The sequence below is a fragment of the Oncorhynchus tshawytscha genome, linkage group LG31, assembly GCF_018296145.1.
Source record: "Oncorhynchus tshawytscha isolate Ot180627B linkage group LG31, Otsh_v2.0, whole genome shotgun sequence".
Taxonomy (NCBI): Eukaryota; Metazoa; Chordata; class Actinopteri; order Salmoniformes; family Salmonidae; genus Oncorhynchus; species Oncorhynchus tshawytscha.
Genome location: NC_056459.1, coordinates 14,248,338 through 14,269,206, shown reverse-complemented (window position 1 = coordinate 14,269,206; position 20,869 = coordinate 14,248,338). Strand labels below are relative to the sequence as shown.

At 41.2% G+C, this 20,869-nt stretch overlaps 1 protein-coding gene across 3 annotated transcripts in view; it reads left to right on the top strand.

Annotated features, from left to right (window-relative positions):
- Positions 1-20,869, top strand: part of LOC112229324 (collagen alpha-1(XXII) chain) — a 54,958-nt gene that overhangs the window by 6,332 nt on the left and 27,757 nt on the right. For 2 of the 3 annotated variants that reach the window (XM_042309944.1, XM_042309945.1), the window contains exons 4-15: positions 6,782-6,862; positions 11,160-11,271; positions 14,074-14,197; positions 14,551-14,826; positions 15,308-15,388; positions 15,682-15,801; positions 16,509-16,553; positions 16,677-16,739; positions 17,556-17,594; positions 19,687-19,740; positions 19,966-20,019; positions 20,116-20,169. In XM_042309944.1, coding sequence (XP_042165878.1) covers positions 6,782-6,862; positions 11,160-11,271; positions 14,074-14,197; positions 14,551-14,826; positions 15,308-15,388; positions 15,682-15,801; positions 16,509-16,553; positions 16,677-16,739; positions 17,556-17,594; positions 19,687-19,740; positions 19,966-20,019; positions 20,116-20,169 — 1,103 coding nt within the window. The remainder of the gene's footprint in view (positions 1-6,781; positions 6,863-11,159; positions 11,272-14,073; positions 14,198-14,550; positions 14,827-15,307; positions 15,389-15,681; positions 15,802-16,508; positions 16,554-16,676; positions 16,740-17,555; positions 17,595-19,686; positions 19,741-19,965; positions 20,020-20,115; positions 20,170-20,869) is intronic. The other variant, XM_042309946.1, reaches the window with a different exon arrangement.

Below are 20,869 nucleotides of genomic sequence, written 5' to 3'. Positions count from 1 at the left end.
TAGAAGTCCACTAGACAAATTAGGGCTATTATGCTTTTAGATTTGAGAAAAGTGCAATAACACTGTAGACTACCTAATCTGGAAACCAAGGCCTGTAGGAGTTAGCATTGTTTTGTATTTAATTAAACCAAATGTTTCTATATCATTTACAGATGTTTTTTAGTTCAACTTAATAAACAACAGGCTAAATAAGTCCCCATCACCTGATCCACTATGTTTCCTGTTGATACAAGAGCATGGGCACATTTGACCTTGCATGACCTCGCAATCCACCCATGACATGGCATATCCATTCTCCCGCAGATATCTCTTTCCCAGAGTTAATTAGTGATGGCGCCAAAAACAAATCGATACAGTTACATATTTGGATGTTATTTTTGACAATATATCGCAACATTATGCTGGACAATAGCTAGGTTTCCATCCAATTGCCGATAGATTTTCATGCGAAAGTCTAAAAGCTGCATGGAAACTATATGCACATTTCCCCCTCAGAAATGTATTTCCATCCAATTGACTTGTTGCAGATTTAAAGGCTGTGCATGATGACGTAGCTCACATAAAAGGAACTTTTGCAGTTAAATTCCCATCTACCAAATACGAAATACAAGTTAAATGGGTTTCAATCGCATTTCCAACTCTACTGATGGTTTTGTCACAAAGAATGTTGCGTTATATAGTGAATGTGCTCTCTCTGGTCTTGGCAAGTGCACTGTAGCCAACAGCTCACAGACACAGTGTGGGTATAGCCTACATGATGAGATTATTATGGACAAAAAGAGGGAAATCTTTTTCAATTGTTCTGAATGGCAGCCAAGCCTCAATCATCATGTCACCAGAATAAGACCCTGGAGCATCAAGCTCATCACTTTGCACTTTCACCACCCTGTGAAGTTCAACAAAACGGATTTCATCTGTAGTCTAATAAACTGCATGCTTTCCGGAGTCGTAGCGGGAGGACCACACACAACATAATCGCGTGACTCTAATTTTACTTCGATATGATAGTTATTATATCAATATTTGCGCTTAAAGATGTTTCCACAGACATTTTTTTGCATAATTAATTTTATCAACATAAAAATATCCCACCTTGTCTAGCCTACTTTGTTTTGTCAACATTTGGAAAGTTTACCGACCAATTTTCTGTTTCCATCAGGCCTGTCTTTAAATGTTTTATCCGACATGTACTGTACTTCACTCTCATAAAAAGGTTGGATGGAAACCTGGTTAGTATCGTAATATTATTTACGTGCTATTCGGCTGTACCTGCACCAAAACTTCAGTATTTTCCCTTCATAGCTTGTTCTCCGTCTTCTTTTGAAATGTTGAGCCAATTTGTTTTCAGCACTTTGACTTCCATGACTGATGAAAACTGGTTTTCTCATGGCTCTGTCTTGTCCCTCAACAACAGACATACAGTATGGTAAACCCCAAAATGCAGATTCAGCTCAACCTGATTAGGACATGCTGCTTTTGCATTGTATGTTACTGCTGGTGTATGAGACCTATGAGATACCACTGGACCCAAAAATGTTAAGGGCTCTGCCCTGCATTGCTTCCATTTTAACTCTGAGGTGGATCTTTAAATTATAGCTGTTGGGCCACAAGGAGAGGGAGTGGCTAGCTCTGCAGTGAGCACAGTCTCAGACCTTCAGTTATGGCGGAATCTTAAAACACAGTGACGCACGGCTGTCCTATCAAAGCTAGCATTGTAACTGTTGGCCAAAATAGGTATGTAGTATTACTCCAACCATCTCTTTACAAACTGCATTAAAGACATCCTATAACCACCAGCAAAGCCTATTTGGTTTACATGTTTGGAAATGCTTAAATAAAGGAAAAATCCACACCAAAACTATATTTTGGTATTTGTTTCGTTAGTCAGTTGTTAATACAGTCTCAAAATGTTTTTCACATCAGCAATCAAGTTTTCAAGACATGTAACTTTCACAATACAGCGTCTTATGATGCAAACTGCATCATACTGTCTATATTTCTGTATTTTATATATATATAAATACATATACACAGTACCCGTCAAAAGTTTGGACACACCTACTCATTCCAGGGTTTTTCTTAATTTTTTCTTTATTATTCAACAAGGTAGAAAATAGTCAAAATGAAGAAAAACTCTGAAATGAGTAGGTGTGTCCAAACTTTTGACTGGTACTGTAGTGATGACATCAAAACTATGAAATAACACATATGGAATCATCTAGTAACCAAAAAAGTGTTAAACAAATCAAAAAATATTTTAGATTTTAGATTCTTCAAAGTAGCCACCCTTTGCCTTGATGACAGCTTTGTACACTCTTGGCATTCTCTCAACCAGCTTCACTTGGAATACTTTTCCAACAGTCTTGAAGGAGTTCCCACATATGCTGTGCACTTGTTGGTTGCTTCCTTTACTCTGTGGTCCAACTCATCCCAAACCATCTCAATCGGGTTGAGTTCGGGTGATTGTGGAGACCAGGTCATCTGATGCAGCACTCCATCAGTCTCCTTGGTCAAATAGCCCTTACACAGCCTGGAGGTGTGTTTTGGGTCATTGTCCTGTTGAAAAACAAATGGTAGTCCCAATAATATGCAAAGCAGAATGCGGTGGTAGACATGCTGGTTAAGTGTGCCTTGAATTCTAAATAAATCAATAAATCAGTTTCTCACAATTCCTGACATTTAATCCTAGTCAAAATTCCCTGTCTTAGGTCAGTTAGGATCACCGCTTTATTTTAAGAATGTGAAATGTCAGAATAATAGTAGAGAGAATGATTTATTTCAGCTTTTATTTCTTTCATCACATTCCCAGTGGGTCAGAAGTTTACATACAATCAATTCATATTTGGTAGCATTGCCTTTAAATTCTTTAACTTGGGTCAAACATTTCGGGTAGCCTTCCACAAGCTTCCCACAATAAGTTGGATGAATTTTGGCCCATTCCTCCTGACAGAGCTGGTGTAACTGAGTCAGGTTTGTAGGCCTCCTTGCTTGCACACGCTTTTTCAGTTCTGCCCACAAATGTTCAATGGGATTGAGGTCAGGGCTTTGTGTTGGCCACTCCAATAACTTGACTTTGTTGTCCTTAAGCCATTTTGCCACAACTATGGAAGTATGCTTGGGGTCATTGTTCATTTGGAAGACCCATTTGTGACCAAGCTTTAACTTCCTGACTGATGTCTTGAGATGTTGCTTCAATATATCCCCATAATGTTTCTACCTCATGATGCCATCTATTTTGTGAAGTGCACCAGTCCCTCCTGCAGCAAAGCACTCTCACAACATGATGCTGCCACCCCAGTGCTTCACGGTTGGGATGGTATTCTTCGGGAAGGCCTTGAAATACATCCACAGGTACACCTCCAATTGACTCAAATGATGTCAATTAGCCTATCAGACGCTTCTAAAGCCATGACATAGTTTTCTGGAATTTTCCAAGCTGTTTAAAGGCACTGTCAACATATTGTATGTAAACTTCTGACCCACTGGAATTGTGATACAGTGAATTACAAGTGAAATAATCTGTATGTAAACAATTGTTGGAAAAATAACTTGAGTCATGCACTAAGTAGATGTCCTAACCAACTTGCCAAAACTATAGTTTGTTGACAAGAAATTTGTGGAGTGGTTGAAAAACGAGTTTTAATGACTCCAACCGTAGTATATGTAAATATCCGCATTCAAATGTATATATATATATATATATATATATATATATATATTATATATATATATATATATATATATAGAACATTTGATTGCTGACATCTAAAACATTTTGGAACTATATCAGCAATGGACTAATGAAACGAATACCAAAAGATAGTTTCGGGGTGGAATTTTCCTTTAAAATAAAAGTTTAAAAGTCAAATGTAAAAAAACAAACAAGTAAGGATACAAAAACAAACAATCAAACAGCATAAAACACATCACAGAGATTAGACACCAAATCAAATGTAGAAATGATTGGTTGCAAATTTCCTTTTCTGCCACAGTAAAAAAAAATATTATGGCAGCCAGGCACAAACACTGTGACACACTGTAACAGTCTACCAGGGATAAACTGTCTACCTGAATTTTCGCAGGACATTATGCACTTGACTCTGCAGTTAGAAAGAACAAGGCATGTCAAGAGACGGAGCCATTCCGTCCATAGTAAAGTTAATGCCTCCTTAACTCAACAAAGTCCTTTTTATAGCTGCAATTAAAGAAAATTACAGGGTCTGATAGTGCATGATCATCAGAGACACAATCTGCTCTGTGGTTTGGGTTTCTGCCTGCTTTACACATGCACAAGTTCACACGCATGCACACATGCACACACATGCACACACACACTTGAGATTAACAATACATTTGGTTAAGTGCCGTTAATTCTTCTCATGCCAACTTATCATAGCATCACAGTTCAAATGCAATAATGTGAGTTAAAACTGAATTCCTCTGGTCTTAAGAATTTCAATAATTTCACCTTCAGCAACTTTTAGTGTCAGTGTGTCTGCTCTCCTCTCAGTCGTCATAGCTGACAACTATTTCAGAGATTTTACTAATAGAGATCAATGGAATGAGAATTGGTGTTTCTAATATGCCTGTTTCTGCACATGAACATCCTACAACAAACTGTGCAGCATTCCACAAAAGTAGAGTGAGATGGGCAAAGAAATGTACAGTACATTTACAGTATACAGAGGAGGCTGGTGGGAAGAGCTATAGGAGGCTGGGCTCATTGTAATGACTGGAATGGAATACATGGAATGGAGTCAAACATATGGGTTCATATGTTTGATATGGTTACATGTATTCCGTTCAAGACATTACAATAAGCCCATCCTCCTATAGCTCCTCCCACCAGCCTCCACTGTCTCCAACTGAGCCACTAGCTTCCATCCCAGTTTGAACATCATACAAAGGACCCATCCCATTGTGTCAGCAGCATTGATACCTGTTACCCCAGCAACAACACATAGACAAGTCAGGATGGCATCTTCCCTCCTACAAATAAAAAATACTTCTCTGCCAATGTAAACTAACCCTGAGTGGGGCTGTTGCCTTTCCTATCTGTCACCACTGGCACCACTCGGCCATCCCAGGCCTGTGAGGTATGTATGTGTGTGTGAGTCTAAAACTGTCACCGCTGGGAATGGTGCATGCATCACTCCAGTGGCTTACGATTCACGCCCTTGGCATTTTTCCTATTTTGTTGCCTTACAACCTGGAATTAAAATTGATTTAGATTTTTTTTTAAACATTTGATTTACACAACATGCAAACCAGAAGTAAGACAAAAAAACTGAAAACGTGCATAACTATTCACCCCCCCCTCTCCTCCCAAAGTGAATAGTTTGTAGAGTCACCTTTTTCAGCAATTACAGCTGCAAGTCTCCTGGGGTATGTCTCTACAAGCTTGGCACATCTGGCCACTGGGATTGTTGCCCATTTTTCAAGGCAAAACTGCTCCAGCTCCTTCAAGGTGGATGGGTTCTGCTGGTGTACAGCAATATTTAAGTCATACCACAGATTCTCAATTGGATTGAGGTCTGGGCATTGACTAGGCCATTTCAAGACATTTAAAGGTTTGCGCTTAAACCACTCAAGTGTTGCTTTAGCAGTATGCTTAGGGTCATTGTCCTGCTGGAAGGTGAACCTCAGTCCCAGTCTCAAATCTCTGGAAGACTGAAACAGGTTTCCCTCAAGAATTTCCCTGTATTTAGCGCCATCCATCATTCCTTCAATTCTGACCAGTTTCCCAGTCCTGGCCAATGAAAAACATCCCCACAGCATGATGCAGCCACCATCATGCTTCACTATGGGGATGGTATTCTCAGGGTGATGTGAGGTGTTGGGTTTGCGCCAGACATAACGTTTTCCTTGATGGCCAAAAAGCTACGTTTTAGTCTCATCTGATCTGAGTACCCTCTTCCATATGTTTGGGGAGTCTCCCACATACCTTTATGCTTATTTTTTTCTTCAAGCAATGGCTTTTTTTCTGGCCACTTTTCTGTAAAGCCCAGCTCTGTAGAGTATACGGCTTAAAGTGGTCCTATGGACAGATACTCCAATCTCCGCTGTGGAGTTTTGCAGCTCCTTCAGGGTTATCTTTGGTCTCTTTGTTGCCTCTCTGATTAATGAGATGATGATTACTGAGATCATATGAAAGGTCATGGGACACTTAGATTGCACACAGGTGGACTTTATTTAACTAATTATGTGACTTCTGAAGGTAATTGGTTGCACCAGATCTTATTTAGGGGCAACATAGCTGAGGGGGTGAGTAGCTATACATGTACCATATAAAAAATAAAACAACTTTTTAAAATTTCACTTCACCAATTTGGACTATTTTGTGTATGTCCATTACATGAAATACAAATACAAATCAGTTTAAATTACAGGTTGTAATGCAACAAAATAGGAAAAAAGCCAAGGGAGATGAATACTTTTGCAAGGCACTGTACTCCTACTGGAGTATCTACCGATAGTTTCAATGAAGAATCCCGTTTCAATGGGACACGCCCTTCATAACGCCGATCATCTAGTTAAAACTAATGATTCTATTGAATGAAAACAATGTATCTAGGTTTCTAGGATAGGTCAAAGATTGCATTCTGTATAAGATTTTTTTTCTCCACACTGTGAACATTGATTTATTGACTACGTAAATCCAAGTGTGCAGCTTAGGACAAATGACAAAGTGTTTACTTGAATTACTGTATATGGAAGGAATAAACTGATCAAAATAAGATTCTCTGTTACTCCAATCCAAGCTCTTCTGCTCTCTCCTCAGATGTGCTGTGCCCCAATATGAAGGTCCAACCAGACCGCTTCAAACCCAACAGTACCAGTTATGGATTGGAGGAAGTTCCAGGTAAAAACAGATTTTTTTTCTCCCCCTTTCACTGATAAACTTTTCATCTAAAAGAATGGTTAAAAGCTAAAGTGCCATGTATCTTTCATCTGACTGCAAGTATCATTGGATCTATGCAATCATGATGAATAACAACGTCTGAAAATAGGCCCACTACACAAATACCTGTTTTTCATGAACATTTGTACTAAGACCAGATGGTAAATGAATTGCTAAATTACTTTCTCTACCCTCTCCTCTATCACTTCAGACCTTCCTTCGAGAACACGAAGGGAAAAGTATTTGAACCTAGCCAAAACATACCTATTCATTTATCCGTTTGCTGGGACTAGTTTCCTGTTGTCATAATGTTACAAAAAGTATCAAAGCTTGTCCATGAAGCAGCCTACTTCCCTTGTGTTGAACCACAGACTTTCCATCCAACTACAAGAGAAGGTGGGACGTTTTACTGAATGACAACTATGACAACTTCAAATTGATTATTATGGTCTAGTTCTGTATTTACTCATTATATCAAAGCACCGTAGCAGGTTCAAGTTGTTCTTGTGGTCTCTATTTTCAGTGGGTATTTATATAAAAAATAGTTTCTGAGAAATGTGGAGCAGTATTGCTTAACCAGATAGGTAGGATGTTGTCTTACAGTCTTAAGGGATCAGAGTTCCTGTCTACTGTATGCCTCCCACTCACATTCATCATGCTAAGCGGAAAAACAGACCCGGACCAGGAGGGATGTCTGACTCCTGCTACAGCCTCTTTACCTGGGGAGAGGAAACGGTCAAATCTAGTGTGAAACGCGTACAATATCATGAAAGCAGATCAGAATACAAGTATTGGAGTAATGGCACTGAGATATTTGATCTTAGAGAACATCAAGCAGTGAGAAATGTCAGATTTACAGGCTGTTCAAAATGGTAATTTGCTTCGTAACCTAGCGTGTCAAAGCAGTGTGAATAATTGCAATAACATACTTCAGAGTTTTACTGCTTAATTATTTTTCCTTTACTTATCCTGAGTGATTTAGGGTCAACTGCCACAACCTAAATAATTTCACTCAAAAGTCAAGGTTTTGATACCACCATCTAGTGCAAAAGGCAGAGGAGGCCAATTTCATCTAGCCAAAATAATCCTTTTCAAATAAGACTGATTAGCTAAATGAGGTGTTACTGCATGGCTGGAACAAAAGCCTGCACACCTACAAGCCCTTAGCGGATAAGACCCCTGGGGGAGTAGTCTAGGGCATTCGGGGACCGAGTCCTAACTCAGTTATGTGGAGCTACACACTGAAACAGCTTTTCAGCCAAGTTCAGGAAAACCCTATCTGGGGAAGAACAGAGGTTTAACAACGTGGGTCGTAAACCTGTCTGAGAAGCTGAGGCCTTCTGGCAGAGCTGCGTTTGTTTCCGGTGTTTGAAACGACAGTTCCTCCGGGGGTTCCCACTGACTAGACTGGATACATCACATCCTCTAGTATATTCACCAGTTCTAATTATGTGGCTGGGCCTTTACTATAAACTGCAATATAAAGAGGAAGAAATCTGGATAAATCACTAGAACTATGCAGCCAAAGTTGTTTGAAGATGCTTCACATTCACAACTACAATAAATGTGTTGTTATAAAGTCTCTTAAATGGCAAGTATGTTTTATTTCATATACAGTATATTACATTTAGCTGAATTGTTCAGGCAGATCTCAGTGTGGGTTTGATTGATTGGCAGATATGGGTTAATCCACACACACACACACACACACACACACACACACACACACACACACACACACACACACACACACACACACACACACACACACACACACACACACACACACACACACACACACACGCACACACACCACTGTATTTGTGGCATTTCACACACACACACACCACTGTATTTGTGGCATTTCTGCGGGAGCTTAAACTAAGTGGAGCCACACCCTTATTCTGGCCTCGCTAGATATCAGGCCCACTAGGTTTGTCTGTTAAATAGATGTACTGCCAGAGGACATTAAACTCCACTTGTTTAAATGGCAGAGGTCTAAAATACACTCCTATTTGCAATTATGTCATTGGTGCTCCAATGGAACAGCTGCGTGTGTGTGTGTGCGAGTGTGTTTGTGTGTAAGGGTTTCCAGAGTTAGCCACCCACCATATTAATGTGGTTTGTAGAGGACACACCCTTTTAAACAACAATCAAGTCACAATGGCAATGCTAGCAGGGCCCAAGAACCAGGAGCAGGGAGTTTACTAATGCTGCCTGCTATCCATCTGATCTCAGTACTGCAGCCCATAGTCCTGTTGTCTTGTAAATACAGTCTGGCATAATTCACAATAAAAGTGGGTCAAATTGCATTTGCACTGTTTGTTTGACTTTGACCAGCTTGAATAACCTGCTGTTTCATCCTATGAATGCAGACATCATTCATAAGTTATAGTCTAGACTGCAATTTGCTATGAGTGCTCGAGAGAATCACTCTTGAGAGAGTTTTAATCAGGCTACAGTACACGTTTTCTCAGCTAGATTTGAATCACATTTCCCATATGGACATGATTCAGAAGAAATATGCCTTGCGAATGTCAATATGTGATACTTCACATTGTTCAGGGGGCAGTTAAGTTCCATTATGAAGGCGGTAATGTAAGAGTGCTACTGAAGAGTACAGGCAGGTGGCAAAGCACACAGGCGGCAGATACACCATTAGCAGCAAACAAACAAGTGACCTTAAAACATACAGGTGCCCCAAGAGCCCTGTCATAGCATGCTGTTGGATAACTGTCGAAGGGACCCCATAACCCATCAACTGTCTGAGACCATAAACATTCCTCTGACCTGCTGCATTTATCTACTTCATCTCATAGCAAGAAAGTGTGAATTACTCAGACAGTCAGACAGACAGGTCTACTGGTCTGTGGGGTTAGCTGCCCCGCCCCACCCCGCCTAGACAATTATGGTAGGGGAAACACTTTGAGATCAGATGTAATCTGGGTGGGTCCTGGTCAAGGAGGTACCCAACTACCCATAATCTAGCTGTGAGGTTTTTAATAGCTCTGTTTTCTCTTCTGTCATCGTGCTGCACTGTGCAAATATTCTCCGTGCTCTGTGCACTCGTTGAGTCCCGTGGCTTTAAGGACAAGCCGGGCTGTAGCACAGACCTGTAATTTAGATTGGCAGAGGATGCTGTATAATCATCATCCTCCAAAAAGTTATTCTGAACAGCCAGAGACGGCCAATTGGTCGACCTGGCTCTGTGGGGAACGCCAAATGAGTGCAGTGACTGGGGAAGAGAAAGACACAATGCATGCTTTTGATCCGGACAGATGGTAACATCTGAGCGCTGGGCTAGGCTGCCGTGATGGTCGCTTTATAATTATACACAGTGGGGATATCATGGTCGCCAATCAATGGTTCTATGGTTCTCTGCTGACTCTTCTCAATATTTATTCACCAAGTTGGGTCAGACCAGACAACCAATGTCTATCTCTCAACACTCAGATGTAAATGGGTTAGGCATACTGAGTGACTAAAAGGGTTCCTCTCACTCTGATTGGTGATAGCACCAGTCAATCTCGCCATTTGTTCAATAGGATTGCTGAATGGTAGGAGACCCTACGTCTAAACCAGTCTGGGAAGTCAAATGGCTACTCTATCAATCAATTAGTGGGTAACCACAAACTACAGAGAGGATTTCCTTCTGTCTGTAACTTTTCTTTTCTCAGGGGCCTCCCGAGTGGCGCAACGGTCTAAGGCACTGCATTTCAGTGCTAGAGGTGTTCCTACAGATCTGGGTTTGATCCCGGGCTGTGTCGCAGCCAGCCGCGACCTGGAGACCAATGAGGTGGCCCACAATTGGCCCAGCATCATCCGGGTTAGGGGAGGGTTGAGATGTCCTTGTCCCATTGTGTTTTAGCGACTCCTTGTGGCTCTCTCTCTCTCAACCCCCCTATTTTTTAAAAAAAAAAAACTGTATCACTAGCTGACTAGCTAGTAAGGATACACACACACACACATGTAATTAATAATATATATATATAATATATATATATATATATATATATATATATATATTGTGAGAAACAGTATACAGTAAATCTCATCGATCTACTTGGGTATCTGTCTGTCAGTCATTTTCAACCTATAGCTCTTTTTGATGGGATCTAGTGTGTTGCTCTGGCCTTGTCATGATCAGTGCTCCCTCTGTTGGTGAGCAGAAGAAAGTTCTACAAACCACTTCAATGATTTGATTTACTCAGCTACAACTCCAGGCTAATCATGTTATTTTCTGTCCCGTCTGTTGCAGGGTTCGACCTGATGGAATACTTCAAAGTGGAAAACATACTGGGACCAAGGTTTGATGAGGGCCAAAGCTCCTATGTTCGACTAGGGACCATGCCTATTGTACAACAGACAGAGTGAGTGAACAATTCTTTATTTGCTGTGACAAGTAGGGCTACATTTAATTCCCAGGCTGCAGCGTACATTGACTGAGTTGAGTTGAGTTGAGTTGCTGACAGGTCTTCCATCACAATCTTCCTATCCTAATACAAAGTGAAGACACAGTTCAACTGTTTGAGGGCAGTGGAAGTCTAGAAAAAAAGCATCTTTATTGATAACACCAACACGTTTCTACCTTTAGGTTTACACAGGGAGCCAAATTCCTTACTTTTTTTCTACTAATTGGTCTTTTTACCAATCAGATCAGCTCTTTGACGATGATTGGACAAAATTCAGAATTGGGCTGCCTGTGTAAACGCTTTTACAGGCTACATTTTAAAATGGCCTCCAATGGGTTCAGGGGTTATGATACTGATGGTTTTTATGGCTGTGGCTACCAGCACACCGCTTCGGGTATAACATTGCATTTCAACATAACACATTGGGGGTGATGAAACAACAGAGCCCCATTCATTTTCATTGGAGGGAAGTGAAGTGGGTGGGGGACCGTTGGGGAAAGCTGAACTTTATGCAATACTCTGCAATATTGCAACGCTACTGACCATCTAATCTCACAATAGCTTCCAGACCCTACTGGATTGGCTGTTGATACCTAGCACTACCTAGCTTGCTAGCATCCACATGAGATTATAGCTAGTGTGGCTATCCGAATAACTGTTGTTGACCCCTATAGCATTTTAGCTAAGCTTAACCCTAACCCTTTTCCTAACCTTAACCTGCTACGTAAAGTCACTTCTGTCCGTAGCTGGGTACGCTTAGCTACAGTTGTCAACAAATCATCAGTCTCGACACACCATCAGTATCATCACACCTGTAATAATAGTTTTCATCAACTTCCACTGCTTTCCAAGAGTTGCCCAATTTCATCTTCACTTCAGTTCACTCCTCAGTTTTCGTGATGGGTGTTTTTGAGCGGTCCTTGCTACCATCCCTACCCCTTTGAAGTTGACATTAAAAAATGGTTAAGGTAAGGGCTAGTGTTAGATTATGGTTAGGGTAAGGGCAAGTGTTAGATTATGGTTAGGGTAAGGGCTAGTGTTAGATTATGGTTAGGGTAAGGGTAGGGTTTAAGGTTAGGGTTTAGTGTAGGGACATCCAAAGGATCCGGCTAGCACTAACTCTTTTTGAATGGCTCTTTATGGTGAATGTTAGGAACCGAATCGCATCGGTGAAAGAGCCGTTCATTTGACTACTTGATTTGCATACTGATTTGCATATTTGCATTAAGCATTTTGAGCCATGTGGGAGCCAAATGATACTATTATTTTATGTGAACAGAGCCAGATGATGCCGCTCACCGAAAAGAACTCGGAATGCCCATCACTACTCAATTCATGCGCACCAGGTAGTGGCAGTGTTCCCAATTCGCTTTATCCTAACAGAAAGGATAAATGCTGCACACACTGCAGATTAAACAGTTGGATTTGTTATGCTTTCGAGTAGCTATCAAAGCAACACGTTTTTCTAAGTTTACTTGTGAGGGATTTAGGATGCAAATGCCCATTTTGTCTCCTCCTAGGACCCGAGGTGGGCATTCACCGTCATTTGTTGCTTTTCACAATAAATGGTGGTGATTGGTGAAGTTGGTTGCCCATTGTATCACCAACAGTTGCTGAATATTGAGGTGACAGGCAGCCTCTGCCTACTTTTTAACCATTCATTGTGAAAGTTGACGGAAATGGCACGAATCCTGCGACATCGTGCAGGATAGGATTAAATGCCAGGAATTGTGAAAAACTGAGTTTAAATGTATTTGGCGTATGCCAAATACATTTAAAGGTGTATGCAAACTTCCGACTTCAACTGTATATACACCAAACAGATGTAGTAAGAATGCCATGTAGGTCTACATATATACACCAAACAGATGTAGTAAGAATGCCATGTAGGTCTACATATATACACCAAACAGATGTACTGTAGTAAGAATGACATGTAGGCCTACATATATACACCAAACAGATATACTGTAGTAAGAATGACATGTAGGTCTACATACAGTATATACACCAAACAGATATACTGTATTAAGAATGCCATGTAGGTCTACATATATACACCAAACAGATATAGTGTATTAAGAATGACATGTAGGTCTACATATATACACCAAACAGATGTAGTGAGAATGACATGTAGATCTACATATATACACCAAACAGATGTAGTAAGAATGACATGTAGGTCTACATATATACACCAAACAGATATACTGTAGTAAGAATGACATGTAGGTCTACATATATACACCAAACAGATGTAGTAAGAATGACATGTAGGTCTACATATATACACCAAACAGATGTAGTAAGAATGACATGTAGGTCTACATATATACACCAAACAGATGTATTAATAATGACATGTAGGTCTACATATATACACCAAACAGATGTAGTGAGAATGACATGTAGGTCTACATATATACACCAAACAGATGTAGTGAGAATGACATGTAGGTCTACATATATACACCAAACAGATGTAGTAAGAATGACATGTAGGTCTACATATATACACCAAACAGATGTAGTAAGAATGCCATGTAGGTCTACATATATACACCAAACAGATATACTGTAGTAAAAATGACATGTAGGCCTACATATATACACTAAACAGATGTAGTAAGAATGATATGTAGGCCTACAACAGTAGATATACTTCAGTGACCTACTGTACAATCCTGTGATAATGCATTCATGTAGTGTGGATGAGGTGATTGATTGGCAACCCTCTGTGCTGTTGATGTTTTCCAGAGATGTGTTCCCTCAAGGTCTGCCAGATGAATATGCTTTTGTGACGACTTTCAAGTTCAGGAAGACCTCGAGACGAGAGGACTGGTACCTCTGGCAGATCTTTGACAAGTATGGAATTCCACAGGTGGGTTATCATAGTGCTGTGTGTGTGTGCATCAGCATATTCCATGCTGAGTCTATTTGATTGCCAGTTGCTGGGCTGGCATGCAGACAGAGGCATTATTATTATTTTCCTATCATTGAATATCAGAGAACATGTTATATTTGCCCAGGGGTGCAACTTTGGTTTTCGAATTGGGGGGACATATTATTATAATTATTTTTTATGCAGTCAGATAAACACTCCGAACAGCCTACCAGAGTGGGGGGGGACAAGTTGCATCCCTGTATTTGCCTTTCACATGCATTTGAGAAACCTTTCATTATTAACACATTCAACTTTATTCACTTGATCCTTCCTCCGTCGCTCCTACCCAGGTGTCTATCCGTCTGGACGGTGAGAACAAGGCAGTGGAATACAATGCAGTGGGGCTGACCAAAGACGCAGTGAGAGCTGTTTTCAAGAACGAGGAGGTGGACAACCTGTTCGACAGGAACTGGCACAAGATCGCCCTGAGCGTCGAGGCCAAGGCTGTGTCTCTCTACCTGGACTGTAAACTCATCCAGACCCTGCCCATCGGGGACAGGGAGGACATCGATATCCACGGGAAGACTGTGATCGGGAAGAGGCTGTACGACAGCGTGCCCATTGATGTGAGGGCTGGGTGTTTTTATAAGGGTTGAGCTTAAGAGCAGTGGGAAGATCAGGGGAATGGAAGTATGCTACCGTATGTGGTGGAACAACATGGTGGATTAAGGAAATACTCTTTATATTGTATTTCTAGACTACAGATGTGGGATTTTAATTTCATCACTCTTGTTGCTGAGAATTCTTGCACAGCAGGAAATGTACACTTGCAGTGTATTCAAGGTTTAAAAAGGGTCCTAAAGTTTGTAATTTCCACTTTCAAATGTCGGACTTGATTTGATTTGCCCTAACGAAAAATGTATCAACCCCTACAAAAATGGCCAAAAATTATAATCCAGATAATAATTGTTGCAGGACTATTTTCCTACTTTAGAAAACTGGCTCAAATTAAGATCCTACATCTGTAGTGTGCATCTTGTGATTCTGTGTTCATTTACTGTACTGTAGCATACGTTTAGATAACTTTGTGACTTTCTGTCCCTGCAGTTTGACCTTCAGAGAATGATCATCTACTGTGACTCCAAACACGCTGAGCTGGAGACCTGCTGTGATCTGCCCACCGGGCCGGTGAGTCAGACAGTCAGACAGACAGACAGACAGACAGACAGGGCACCTGTCTCTGTGGTAGTCCACTCCAGGAGCATGTCTGCCATGTTTCTCATACTCACCTTACAGTGGTAGGCCACTCCAGTGAGTCAACCAATCATCTGTCACTGTGGTGGGCCTGGACCACTCTGCTGGACAGATTGCCTATCATACCTCACTGCTTCCTGAAAGACATCTTTTCTTTTTCTCCTTTTCACTGTTCTGTACAGTTACCTGGCTCACCTTCAAACGGTAACACTGTTTTTTAATTCCAGTGCCCCAAGAAGGTGGTGACGGAGGCCCCTCCCATAGAGATTCCCACCCCCACCCCTGCAAGGGAGGAGCAGCAGAGAGGACCCCAGGCGGTAAACTGCTCATGTCCCGCTGGAGAGAGGGTAAGATCTATAATAAAATGGGGGATTAAAGACCTGAATGCTGATTGGCTGAAAGCCGTGGTATATGAGACCATATATCACGGATATGACAAAACATGTATTTTTACTGTTCTAATTATATTGGTAACCAGTTTTTCAATAGCAATAAGGCACCTTTTGCCTAACAACAGCCCTTAGCCATGGTATATTGGCTATATACCACACCCCCTCCAGCTCCTCTATATCAATGGTCATGTGTTTTACAGTTTCCAAAGATCTGTTTATTTAAAGGGATAGTTAGTGATTTTGGCAATGTGGCCCTGTATCTACTTCTCCAGAGTCAGATGAACTCGTGGATACCATTTTATGTCTCTGTGTGCAGTTTGAAGGAAGTTGTTAACCAGCGCTAGTGCCTATTGCTAACTAGCATAAGGACTGGAAGTCTATGGTATCTGCTAGCATGCTAGCATGCTAGCAGATACCCATAGACTTTCAGTCATTGCACTAACCCTAGTTAGCATGGCTCGCAAAACTACCGCTAACTTCCTTCGTACTGGACACAGAGACATAAAAATTGTATTCATCTGACCCAAGGAAAGTAGACATAGGGCCTCACTGACGAAATTCAGAAATATCCCTTTAATGTTTCACTCACTTGCAAAAGAGATCTTATTTTCAATGTGACTACCTGATGTAATAATGGATCAATAAATGTTCCTTCCTCACAGGGAGAGATCGGTGTACCTGGCGTTGCCGGGCCCAAGGGTGAAAAGGTCATCTAACGCTCCTCCTAAGCTATATCTCATGTGTGATACAACAATATTCCTATTTTGTAGATCTATTTCTCTGGGCTCGTTCTTGTGCTCTGTCATAATGTCACATGCCTACTCTTACAGGGTGATAATGGTGCTCTGGGAGCGGCTGGACCTTCTGGCCTCAAGGGAGCCAAAGGAGAAACTGTATGAAAACATTACTGTGACAATGTCAAACATACTGTCCCATTTACTTATCTGCTATCTTAATTTGACCCTGTTTCTCACAGTAGGGAAATGATCCTGCAGCAACAGGAAATGTGAATTATTATGGGGATTTAGTTAATGGACATTTTTGTAGGCGTTGATTTGTTAGGGCAAATCAAGTCTGACAGAGGACAGAGGAAATTACAAACTTGAGCACAATGGCATGTATTTCTGGATGCCAAGGGAAGCCTGCCCCCCACCCCCCACAAAATATATATATACAGTGGGGCAAAAAAGTATTTAGTCAGCCACCAATTGTGCAAGTTCTCCCACTTAAAAAGATGAGAGAGGCCTGTAATTTTCATCATAGGTACACTTCAACTATGACAGACAAAATGAGAAAAAAAAATCCAAAAAATCACATTGTAGGATTTTTTATGAATTTATTTGCAAATTATGGTGAAAAATAAGTATTTAATTTAAGTATTCAATTTGCATTGAAAATTCTCAGCGACAACAGAATATCAAATTAAAATAGCAGATCTGTACGGGCCTGGCATTTGAAAGATAAACAGTTGATAGTAAGCATACTAAACAGTCATATTAGAACATAGCTTGTTGACCTCATATTGGAGTGTTTTGTTGTAGTGTGTGAGGTATATGATACAAATCAATCATGTTTAAAGTTCCTGCTAGATGATGTGTTACTCTACGTAGATATTAGACTTCCAAGGTTCCGTTAGCTTTCCTTTATCTTGTCTGCTGTCTTTCTCCAGCCTCGATAATAATTGATCCATGTCGATTGATTATTTGCAGGGCAAAGTAATATCTGTCAAGGGAGACAGAGGTGAGAAGGTAAGGCCATGGTTTTGACAGTGAAACTCCTCTCGTCATGATAATAATAACAATAACAGTGCATGGGCATCATCATATCCTAACCCTCTTCAACCAAAGATGCCTGTCTCATTGGATTTATCACACGCATTTAACAAAGACAGAATTGCATCTCCTAAAGTACAGTGGCACTGTAGAAAAACAGTATTCTTTTTTTCTTCCGGAATACCACACCATTTTTTGGGATTAGTAAAATGGCCGTACATGTCATAGTGAGAATTACAAGACTGTTGGCCACAGAGAAAGTGTAGCACAGAGGACAAGCACAGAAACATTTCAGTTGAATGCATTAAATTGTACAACTGACTAGGTATCCCCCTTTCCCTTTCCCATGCAGACGCCCACCTGCTCCGTTAGAAACACACCATTTAGTTCTGTTAAACACACACACACACACACTGGCGTCGCCCAGTTCAGACTACACTAAATCTGGGTTCAAATAGGAACCAGATTTAGGAATTTGACTTTTTTAGTAAGTTTTAGGTTTTTTAGTTGTTTGCTGGAATGAGCTTGCCTGGTAGATAGTTCCAAAACCACACCAATCTGGCACTCCAGCCAGGGAAGTGAAAGGGGTACCTAATCAGTTGCACAACTGAAGGCATTCAACCAAAATGTGTCTTCCGCATTTTACCCAACCCCTCTGAATCAGAGAGGCTCAATCAAGCACTCCAAGTATTTGAAAAGCGTTAAATACTTTCTGAACCCAGGTCTAGTGCTGACAGCTGCACCTGTAGCGAGTGTGCTATCATTTCAAAATGCACGCGACATGTAGGCAGGGTAACTTCCCGCCTTGATATCCACAGTGTTAGGACTCCACATCAACAGTCTCAACGTCATGGACTCACTCCAGCCATGTTGACTCACAACACAAGCAGACACCCTTAGCTAAAAAAAAGATGCATGCCTGAATCCTGGCTATTTATTTATTTGTGGACATGATGTGGTGGTGGAATTTCCAGAGCTAGTTGGAGAAGTGCAACACACACCTAATGTCTGAGGAGTTTACTGTTTGAAGGGAATTTCTGCTTCTATACTATTTATTTATCTGTCGCTCTCTGCAAAACCCTTAGAAATAGAATGACTCTTCTATTTCATTCTATTTCTGGAAAATCCATGTTTCTACTATAGGGTTTTTACAATTCTGTTTGTGTCAACTTTACAAACTGAATGTAAAACTTGACGTTAATTAGTACACCCACAGGTGTGGTCAGAATGGACATGCTGGCACATTGACTTGTAAGTGGTAAAAGTGAATTCATCATGCTCTGCTTGCTACTGTAGTAAATACATCCTCAACAGTCTAGACTAGACGATCGTACAAAAGTGTTTTGTGTACAATGTCCTTTCATTATAGGCTGCGATTGGTTGTATGAAGATTTTTGTTGCAATGCTGCTCTCTTTTGATGAAGACGGGACCTGCGTCAAAGTGATACGAGCTCTGAGAGTAATGAAAGGGTAACATTTTGACTTCTAAAGGAAGTGATTTATGAAGTGAAGCCACAGCGAAGTCTTTCTGCTGGTCGAAGGCTTAGTGGCACTATGTAATTAAACACTCCCACTTTTCTCTTCTAAGACTCTAAATGCTTTGGAGGGATTCCTTGGCACAAAGAATGACATCAGAGCACAAACCAAAACTACAATGTTAAAAGGCTACAAAAATGTTCGAAGCCATTGTTCCTTGAGGAGTTAGGGTTGAGTTTGGCTGTGTGTATGAACTGACCTCTGCGTTTAGAACACTGTGGGTCTTCGAGAAGCGGACCAGACCGCTGTTATAGTTTGGCCCCCAACACCATTGTTCAAACGTTGTGTACTAACTGTTCGTCATTGCTTGGTTATGCACAGTGTGTGTATTCTGTTTTGTGCCAAAATCAGTTTTTATGTTTTTGTGTGTGTGTGTACTACATGTTCTAACAGTAATCTACTAATCCCTGTTCAGGAAGTGAACCTCACCATATTGTCTCACAACACGTCGCCGCTGTCAGCATCTGTTACGCCATTACGCCTAGGCATCAGCGGTGTCCAGCCACCCTAACCTCCTCTCCTCTCTCTACAGGGTGATCTCGGGAGACGGGGGACATCCGGCGATGAAGGATCCAAAGGGGAGAAGGTGAGTTGATCCTTAAGAGTCTTGCTTTGCTTTTATAATAATGCTTTCCCACTGTTCTGTACCTCTCAGGACATGTCTGTCACAGAGGTGACTCATTAAATGGTGAGGCTCGACCTACTGCATCTGTTGCCGCTGCTTGTCTGAAAGTTGATTCTACGTTAGGACATGTACAATAGACAGGAATGATATACTTTGTAGATGATTGTGCCTTAAAACCACTTCCAGGGAACCAGTGGAGCGGCAGGTCTTGCTGGGAAAGATGGATCTAAAGGAGAAAGAGTATGAGACAACCATCTTACACTAATATTCTCTTACTGTGATTATAATGTAAACCTTTCTGATTAACTTCTGGATCTTTCTGCTTTATTGTGACAGGGTGAATCTGGGCTGGCAGGCGATCAGGGATTACCTGGACCTCTGGGACCAAAGGTGGGTGAACATTCTATTTCTCCTTGTTGATTCCATGTTGGCCTTGGAGAGTATACAATAGCCAATGCACTTTCATAACTACATGCTGCAATATGCTCTGTGCAAACCCTTTTGTGGTTGACACTGTGTTGGAGGATTTATGGCAGGTTAAGTGAAAGCTTAAAGAATGTAGGCAGCAGAGTTTATATTCGTTTTTTTCCACTCTGATATCAAAGACAGCCTTGTTCTTTGTGTTCTGTGTCTTGGTGGGCGTTTAGACATTTGATGGACAATTACCTCTCTGCTTGCTATTGATTTCCTGTGACCTGGCTGGCCGTCTTCTGCTGACTTCTCTTGTGTGAGAAGCTGGAGAGGGAGGGAGGGGTAAGAGGGAGGGGGGGAGAAGGAAAGTGGGGAAGAGAGAGAGGAAAGAGAGAGAAGGGAAAGGGGAGAGAGCAGTTTTGCCAATGTGCTGTGTGACCATTCAGTCCCAGACTCCCAGCTAAAGAGAACGTCTCCCTGTTGACAGAACTATGGAAGTTTCAATTGTGTAAGTTCATGTTTTTTAGACTATACACCAGGGAAAGGAGTCAAAAGCCTGAACATAGCATGTCCTAGTAACTGTGAATTCCATGTTCATACGGATACCTTCGTATTGTGGTGACCATTACTCCTCAGGGAGCCTAGCGTAGGCCATCGGGGGCTTTCCATTGCACTCTGA